Here is a 9,690-nt window from a genome sequence, read left to right on the forward strand (position 1 = left end):
CCCCGGCCCCCTCCGGCCCCGTCCTCCTTTCTCTCCTTCCCCCTCTCTCTCCAGGAGCGACTCTGGGTTAGCACAATTGAACTGGATTTACGAGCGAGAATGGGTAATTACATCCCCCATAAATTTTATGGCTTAGCTACTCTGGGCAGTCCGAGCCATGTGCTACGATCTGTTATGTATGTGTGAAAACTATGCTCGCTTTCTAAGGGCGCATAAATAATTCAGTGTCGTTACAATGAGGATTCCCCTCTTATTACACTACAAAGTCTCCAGCTTCCTTCAACTTCTTTATAACCCATTTAGCTTGATGACTTTATTTCCACCACTCCCTCCTCCTGTTCTACAGAGCTGAGGTTGGGGTGAGGGTGGGGGGGCGGGGAACCTGCCGCCTCTGAACCCCACTATTTGCTTTTCCCCTCCCCATTCCCCCAGTGAACCCCAATTATAATGGAGGGGAACCCAAGCGCTCCAGGACAGCCTACACTCGGCAGCAAGTCTTGGAATTAGAGAAAGAGTTTCATTACAATCGCTACCTGACCCGAAGGAGAAGGATCGAGATCGCCCATTCGCTGTGCCTCTCTGAGAGGCAGATCAAAATCTGGTTCCAAAACCGTCGCATGAAATGGAAGAAGGACCACCGACTCCCCAACACCAAAGTCAGGTCAGCGCCCCCGGCCGGCGCTGCGCCCAGCACCCTCTCAGCAGCCACCCCGGGCACTTCTGAAGACCACTCCCAGAGCGCCACGCCGCCGGAGCAGCAACGGGCAGAGGACATTACCAGGTTATAAAACATAACTCACATCCTGCCCCCACCCCATGCCCCCATCCGCCCCTCACACACAAATTGACTCTTATTTATAAATTTAATATATATATATATATTTTGGTTCTTTTCTCTCTTCCTCCCACTTTATCCCTTGTCAATTCCAAACAGACAAAACAGATAAACAAACAAGTCCCCTGCCCTTCTCTCCCTTCCACTGTTAAGGACCCTTTTAAGCATGTGATGTTGTCTTAGCATGGTACCTGCTGGGTTTTTTTTTTCTTAAGGCCATTTGGGGGGGTTATTTATTTTTTAAGGAAAAAACTGAAAAAATTATATATTGCAAGATGTGATGGTCTGGTTTGGGTGAATTTCAGGGGAAATGAGGAAAAGAAAAAAGGAAAGATTTTTAAACCAATTCTCCTCCTTCTCCTCCTCCTCCTCCTTCCCCCCTCTTTCCTTAGGCCGTTTGCATTGAAAATGCACCAGGGGAGGTTAGTGAGGGGGAAGTCATTTTAAGAAGAACAAAGCTATGAAGTTCTTTTGTATTATTGTTGTGGGGGGAGGCTGGGAGGAGAGGGGGGAAGACAGCAGACAAAGCTAAATGCATCTGGAGAGCCTCTCAGAGCTGTTCAGTTTGAGGAGCCAAAAGAAAATTGAAATGAACTTTCAGTTCCGAGAGGCAGTCTGTAGGTAGAATCCCCCCACCCCCATTGTGGTTATTGTGTTTTTGGACTGAATTTACTTGATTATTGTAAAACTTGCAATAAAGAATTTTAGTGTCGATGTGAAATGCCCCGTGATCAATAATAAACCAGTGGATGTGAATTAGTTTTACGTCAATGTCTGATGGTTTCTTTTTATCCCCCTCCTCCTTCTGGCCTGGTAACACCCCACCTTCTCTATAGTTGCCTAAGTTTACTCTAAGCAAATACACAAATCTTAACTCTCAACTCCAGTTTTCCAATGTCCTTAGAAGAACCAGTAAGGGGGTTGGGACAGGGTATCTTCAGAAGATGAAATGTGGAAGATTAGGGCTGATTTCTCCTGTCCCTTCCCTCTGAGTCTGCAGAGGCTATATTCTCCTGGGGGTACTTACAGTGGAGCTGGGGAGGGGAAGGTCTCACTTTTCTATAGTTAGGCACAGTGCCTTCTTTTTGTTTATTTCCCTCTCCTCCCTTCTCCCTTCTCTTTGCTGAGTAGGCCTGCTTAATTTGCAGGGAACATTTACGGAGTAGGATGAAGAGTTTTCATCCTTTTAGGGCCCTTTTCGGATAAGGGATTAAGAAAGATGCCCCCTCAACATACGCATTCTCCTTAAAAGAAGAAAGATTTTGAGCTGGTGATCCTGAAGCAGCAAAGTGACCTGTCAGGATGGCTTCTCTGTTTGTTTAGACTTGGAAAGAAGGGTGAAGTGGAGGCCAGAGGCCTGGGAGGCCCCCTTGCATGGGTAGGCCTCAAAGCCTGATGTTTGGAGATAATGAAGAACTTTAATTTTTCCCTAACTTTTATCATGGACCTGCCAGGTGTTGAGGAAAGACACAGGGAGAGTCTCGGACCACCCCTCTTCCTGTAACCTCCCAGGTCCCGCAGGGCTGGGAGAAGACTAGAACAAGGCTCTCTGGCTGTAAATAATTTTTAAAAAATTGTTTCCTTGGGGCTCAAAAAAAACATTTAAGAAACTGGTTTGGATTACCCAAATAATTAATTTAAGCCAAAAGCTCCCAAATAATTCTGGTCCTGAAGACCAAGCTCTAAGCAAGGCCTGCTCAAATTTTTGCTTGTTTGTTGGGAGAAGGTAGGGGAGGAAGTTGGTGAGCTTGTCAGGCAATTTATCCAAATTTCAGGATGGAGGGCTACCAGAAGTAGAACAGAGAGGGAGAAGAGATCTGGGGTATGTAGGGGAGCCAGAGATACTCCTTTCCTCTCTCCCCAAATTCTGGAGTAAAAGGCAACAAGGAGACCAAGTTGTGAAAATCTGGTGTGCTCTGGATTTATTTCTTCTTGTACCACTTGCTGGCTGGTACTTGGAGTGGCGTGTGTGTGTGTGTGTGTGTGTGTGTGTGTGTGTGTGTGTGTTGGGGGAAAATCACTTGGTCCTGTAGGTCTACTTTCTCCTCCCTCAATGGTGCCCTGGAGACAGCAAAAACATGCTGCCTACAGTGCGAGGAAGCAGGGCCAACAATTATCTGGAGTTATTTTATGTAATCAAGTGAATTAGTGGCCAAATCTGACTGTAGCTCCTGTCATCTTGAGGCAGTTGACTTTAGGGCAGAAAGAGAGGGTCTTTTTGTGCTTGGAAGAAGGGAAGGAAGGTCTGAAGGGTGGACCTGGGTGTCTTTCCAAGCCTGTAAGGAGGCTAAGATGGAAAGAGAAAGAGGGGTGGAAAAAAGGAAACTAAGATCCATAGTCCTTTCCTAACTTTGCTTGTTTGGTTTTAGGGGAATTTATCTCCTCTCCTCCCAGAAATGGAAGAGGTAAAAGCAAGGAGGGGAAAAATCACTGGCTTTTATTTCTTGAGCTTCTCCCTGAACTTGCAGAAGGGATACTCTTTAGCTCAGGCAAAGCAGCGTACAAGGATTGGGACAGTTCTTTTATGTCCCTTCTTTAAGAGGGGCTCTAGTTTTTCCTTCCTCCTCTCACACATACACCCATAGTCATTCTGTCTGTCTCTTTCAGTCCTTCTTGGTCTGAAAAGGTGAAACATCAGAAATCCATAACTCTTGACAAATAAAACCAAGCTAAACCCCTCTATATTTGAGTTTTTGAAGGTTTTGGCCTCTGGTCTTCCCTCCAGTGGGCTCCACTCTCTCCTCTTTCCCCAAAGCTCTCCTTTGCCTTGGACCTGACCACCCAGAGTGGGGTCAGGCTTCCTGGAAGGGTTAGGTTGAGGGGTGTGGGGAGCCAACCTGACCCAGGGCCCCTAGCTCCAGCAGTTTTAGTCCCCACTGCTGCTGATCCCCCCCGCTGCTGCTGTAGCCTCACTGGGAAGCAAGGGCCAAGGGCTGGGTCTTTTATTGAAGTTGGGTTGAACAGTGGGGGAAAGGCTGAGGGGGGCGGGGAGAACGCAGCCCAGGTTCACGGGGAGGACACAGCGTTTTCTCTCCCATCGCCTTTATATTCCGCAGCGCCTCTGACCTCTCCCCCACCCCCATCTCCGACCCTCCCAAGCCCCTGGCTCAGCCCCTGGTCTCCAGATAGGATGCCACTGCTTTTGTGGGGCTGGCGATTTCTTGCCCAGAGTAATGGGAGAGGCAAGGCGCATGAATGTCTGCTAGTGCATTGTATCTCTCTCTCCAATGGCCAAATAAAAAGAAGACGTGGTGAAACGACCAATCTTCCAAGGTCCTGTCCAAGCACCAGGAGATCCCCACAGGTCAAAAATCCCCTTGACATGTAAGTAGTTAGCACTCGATCTGCTCTGGGGGTGAGGAACATAGCAGTTTCAAACTCTATCTCTGTTTGCCATTCAATTTTTATCTCAACTCCGGTCTTGGGGAGGGAAGGCTTCTGCTTGGAGAAAATGGAGTTTCTGCGCCGACTTGTCTGCTTGGGAGTGAAGAAACTTGGCTCAAAAAGGAGAGAGAGAGGGCCGAGGAAGTGAGTCTGGGGGAAAGGGCAGGGGAACTTGGTTTCTCTGAGGGTCTCTCACGGCTGTTTGTATGAAGTTTCCTACAAAGTTTTCTCTGCAATCTGTGCATCAGCTTTTTTCATGCATGGACTTGGTGGATTGCGGTCCAGAGTCATCTTCCTGCTATTAGATGTATATGTATATGTGTATTTGGGGGAGTGGTAAGGAAGAAAAAAACAATTGAGAGGTTCTCCAGAGCTTGGGGCCAGGATACACCCTGCTAGGCACAGCTTGTCTGCTTTTCTAAGATTAGGAGACGCTGACTGAGAAGGGGGATCAGGATCAAGGGTGCTATGATGGGAAGGAGCAGCGGGCTGGGGCAACTCCACCATCTTTTTCTCTGCTTTTTGCCCAGTCCTGGGGGAGCATGCCCTCACCAAGCCACTGCTCAGTTTTTCTCTGGCATCCTACCTTTGGAGAGCTATTTCTAATTAAAATATTCCCCTTTCAAGAAACCCTCTTCAAGCTTGGAAAAAGAGATGGAAGCTCCCCCAACTCCAGCGGCCATCAGAGCGGAGCGAATATTTATTACCTCTCGGATATCATTACCTAAGAATACAATTTTATGAACTTCCTAATCTGTTAGCTTGATTTATCTGGTTGGGCAGGAGCCCAAAACAAACATTTGGGGTATTTGGTAGAAAAGAAAGTCTTTGCCTCTGACCCATCTTTCTGATAGAACTGACCACTCCCCTCGGTCTGCTTTTTCTGCACCCTGGATCGCTAGCCCCATTTTTATTTTTCTCCTGCAGCATGTGGCTACTTTGGGTGTCCGATTTTTAGCTGCCTCTTGAGAATTAAAAATGGTAGGGTGCACTGTTTGAACCAGAGACCTGAAGGGGTCCCTCAGCCGCCTAAAATCCTGTGCAGCACAAGGGGCTGCAATGCCTTTTGGATTTGGGGAGCAGAGAGGAAACCAAGGTTTGTTCGCTGCCCTCCAGGTCCAGGGGCTCCTTCTCAGACCTGGCCCTCCCTCTGCTCCTCAGGATTTTTTCTGTTTTTCTCTCTGGTGTCAGCTTCTTTGAACACAGAGTTCATCCAGAAGCGAGCCCACATCCATGCAAGCAGGGGTAAGGGCCTCTGCAGCTCCACCTTCCTTCCTGCTTGCCGGTTCCTCCAGGCCCAGCTAGCTGATAAATCAGGAGGCAGGGAAGACAAGGATGGGTGGGAAGTGCCTCGGAGTATGTTTGAGGGTGAGTAGGGTTACAGAGTCTAATAAATAGGAAGGGACGATTTTAAATTTCCAGTCCCCTCAATAATTGCTGGATTCTCTAAGAGTAGGGTCCTCTGGGGTCTGCTCTGCTAGTGGTGACGGGGTATGTGGGTCAAGCCCAAAGAAGTTTCACCTCTACTCACTCCTCTTTTCTAATCCTCCCTTCCCAGGATCATAAATTGTGAGAGGGAAGTATATTTGAACTTCTGGGTAGAGAAACCCTAAAACCGAGCGTGTAAGAGGCACTGCCAAATAACCCAACCCCAGGTTCCAGCTCTCCCACCTTTGGCTTCCCTGGAAGCCGGGGTCAAGGGAAATGGGGCATAAAGCGGCTGCCTTCATTCCGGGGTCTCGGAGCCCCTTCTTGGAGCGGCAGAGATCTATTGGATCGGGAAATGGGGCCAGCACCCGCAAAGATGAGATGCGAGAGGCCGGCGCCGGCCCGACTCCTCCTCCGGGTTCCACACCGCGTCCACCCCGGTGCGGTGTCGCCTTCGGCTGGGTCACGACCCCGGGGCTCGGACCCCGGACAATAGTGCGTGGGGCGGGGGCAGCTGTCTGCGTGGTCGGCAGAGAGGGTTCATTGCGCAGTGAACTCCTCTCCACCCCTGGGGTCTCTCCTTTAGAGCCCAAGCTCCCCTTTCTTTGCACTATTCCACCTTCCATTTTTTCATAGAAAATTGAGCGGACTCTCAATTGCTCCTTGACTGACCAATACTCCACGGCTACCATCACCGGATAAGGAGATTTCATTTTCTTTAAAAATGAAAAGATAGTTTTCTGAGTTACAAGAGCAGGAAATAGGACCCTCTCAAGATTTCTGAGGGGATGGAGATGGGAGATCTAGTTAGTAGTGGAAGCATCCCTAACCGGGACTTGGCGACCGAAGAGTCCCAGTCTCCTCCATCAGAGGAATTCCAGGCCAAGAATGGGGCCTCCCGCAACCATCACTCCAAATCACGGGAAGACTTGCCTCCCACTTCCCCTGGCTTTTGTCTCTGGAGGCCAGGTTAGGATCAGGGCTCTTATAAAAGGGGAAACACGTTCTCAAATCTGATGGACAGGGACAGGGCTGGGCTATCCATGGGGGCAGGGTGAGTCACTTGGAAGATGTCCCCCACCAACCAGTTTGTTCTTGTTGGGGCAATCTCTCCTCACTCCATGGCTCTTACTTTCTATATGTGGAGTCTTTCCATTCAGCTGAAACACTTTGGAAAATAAAGTTACAGAATAGGGGTCGAATTCAAGCTGGAGGAAAAAAAGGCAGATCGTGTGGGGAGAGAAGAAAATGGGGGGTGGTGGTGGTGATGGCATATTCCCCATGTATATTTGCTCCTGCCTTTAGCTGCCTTTCTCTAGCCCCTCGCCTCACCCTAACCTGCCTGACGACGGGGCTCAAGGTGAGATGGGGAGACGTGGGTCTCTCAGCAGGAAACCTCTCTTCTTGGACTCAGTCTCTCTGATGATATCGAACTGTTTTGGAATGTGACTGCCTCCAGCTCTGTCTGTCTGTCTTTGCTCAGCTGTTTCAAGCTCTCTGCCTAGCATTCCTTCTGCTTTCTGTGCTCCACATTTCCTCATATCCTTGGTCCTTTGCCCCTCTCATTCTGTAATCATCCTCTGGGACAACCCCCAGCCCCAGTGCTCCTCCTTGAACGCCCCTCCAACTGAGAAAGCAGAGGAAGGGGAACCAAAAGGCATAGGTTGGGGCAATCTGGGAGGGACAGCTGAGGTTCAAAGGTTCCTTGCTGAGCTTCCAGTCCAGGACACCTCAGGGGCTGTGCTGACCACCCCATTGTGGCCCCTGGGCCAGCAGGAATAGAACAGGTTTTATAGCCGGGGGCAGATGTTGGTTTAGCCATGTCACCCGGATTCCCCTTTATCTCTCCTCCACCAAAGAGGCTCCAATCCCCACTATACCTTTGTTTTCTTTCCTTTTCCCCCTCCTCCCCCTCCTCTTCCTCTGTTTGATCCTTCCTGTCTTTCCTCCTCAAATTATTTCTTCAGATCTGGAAGCATCTGTTCCTGCCCACCCCTCCCCCAATACCCTTTCCCCACCCCCCCTCCACCTCTAGCAATTAAAGAAGCCCACAAATGTAGGGCCTCTGTCCTCTCTCCTGTTCTGCTACCCTGGGGCCCAGAGACCTTTGAGGCCAAATCTTGAGACCTCTCCCCAACTCCCAGTCACTTTCATTCTCTCAGCTGGAAAGGTGCTGAATTATGTAGATAATTGCCCCAGTTCTCTGCTGGGCTCTTTTGGGTTCTAGATTTTGAACATATCTTCATATTCTGACCATAGAGGGGAGATGGCCTTTTCTAACCTGTTTACCCGGTCATTCTTTATCACCTCTCCTGCCCTTTCCTTTGGTTGCAAAATAATTTTCTGAGCAATAAGACTGTCCCTCAGTCCCTCCCAGAATCCCACAATGTAAACTGAGGATACCAAAGCAGTGTTCACACTGTGCACATTGGAGGGCCCTCTCTTCTCTGTCTTCCAAAAAATAAAAAAGAAACAAAACAATGACTCCCTCCCATCCTCCTTCCTCCGCTCATATCCAGGAATATGTGGTCTCCAAAGCTTGAAGAAGAGGGTTGTAAACCCAATCAGGACAGACAACAGCTTGTCTTTTATCCTCTTAGTCAACTGAGTTGGATCTGAGTCCAGATAATTCAGGCCCGAGACTCTTGAACTCTGCCTGGTACACCTGTTTCTAGCAACAACCCACTTTATATTCCACAACACCAGATTGGAATAATCCCGAAGTCCTTGTCCGAGTGCCCACAGTTGAAAACTGCTGGAAAAGAGTAAGTCTTCCTCTCTCCCTCCCCTCTAGCCCTGTCTGGGATCCTGCCCTCTCTTCTCTCCTTGAAGACTGGTGGTTGGCCCAGAGCCCCAGATTCCTGCACCCTGTGGCTCTGCCACTCAGTTTCCATGGCGATGAGAGGCAACTGAACTACCCTTTCCCCTCCTCCACACCACTGGATGGATAGACCTAGACCAGCCACAATGTTATCTGGGAGAACCTAACCTAAGAAAGATACAGGAGATGGGAGCCTGTATTTTGTTATAGCATCTTTGCTAATTAATCAGGATGGAAGAGGGAAGACTGGGGAGAGAGTCCCTTGCTCCTGTCTACAATTTCACACAGTCCTTTCTCTCTGCACATGTGTTTATCTAGAGGCACACCCTAAAAACATGCATAACACATACATGAAAGAGCCTCAACACATTTGTTTCTTCTGTTCATATATGCATGGGTAGGTGATTTTGCTGAAAGTGATGTGTATGTGCCTTTGTATAGAGGTGGTGAGTGAAAGAGAATAACATCCCAGCTAGAGCACCAATGAAGTAGGTTCTTTGACTTATCACTGATGTCAATGGCGACAGAGGCTTTTGCTGTCTCCCCTCCCCCTACACTGTTCTCAAAGGTCTGACCCTTTGCTGAAGACCATGTGGCTCAAGGACTCACCCTTGATCCTGCAACTTGGCTCCTTAGGCCTGGGGTGACTATAAAAGAAGGAGATGGGAGTCAGAGACTTCTGGGAGATCAGATTCCCCACTTAACATTCTTGTTTATATGTCAAAGTTAAATCAAAACCACAAACATTTATCTAGCCCTCCAATCGACACTATTCCTCCCATAGGCAGAACCTAGGAAACAACTACCACCACCATAATAGCAGCAGCAAGAGTAACTATCTCCTAAGGTTGTTTACTGCCTTACAATGGAATAGGAGGGTTAAGTGGACTAATGTATGAAAAGCACTTAGATGAGTGCTTGGCATACAGTAAGCTTTCAGTAAGTGCTATCTATTTATTATTATTATTATTATTAAACAATAATAGGCATTTTCTTAAGTGCTTACTATGTACCAGGCACTGTGCTAAATTCATTATCTCAATGCAGCCTTACAATAATACTGTAAGGAAGTGGTTCTATCTCCATTTTACAAAAAGGGAAGTTAAGGGAGGGTGGGAGGCTAATGATATGCTCCACTGGCAGTGCCAGGATTCCTATCAGACTTGCCTGACCCCAGAGTGGGTGTTCTGAACCACTCCAATTCTTTGCTCATGATGGCCAT

General features: G+C 48.4%; 1 protein-coding gene across 1 annotated transcript in view; it reads left to right on the top strand.

Moving 5' to 3' along the window:
• HOXC4 (homeobox C4) overlaps positions 1-1,566 on the top strand; it is a 2,251-nt gene extending 685 nt beyond the window's left edge. Inside the window, exon 2 of the mRNA XM_019659684.1 lies at positions 424-1,566. Coding sequence (XP_019515229.1) covers positions 424-788 — 365 coding nt within the window. The 3' untranslated portion in view covers positions 789-1,566. The remainder of the gene's footprint in view (positions 1-423) is intronic.
• The last annotated feature ends 8,124 nt before the right edge of the window (positions 1,567-9,690 follow it).

Source organism: Hipposideros armiger, unplaced genomic scaffold (assembly GCF_001890085.2).
Source record: "Hipposideros armiger isolate ML-2016 unplaced genomic scaffold, ASM189008v1 scaffold_303, whole genome shotgun sequence".
NCBI classification, from domain to species: Eukaryota; Metazoa; Chordata; class Mammalia; order Chiroptera; family Hipposideridae; genus Hipposideros; species Hipposideros armiger.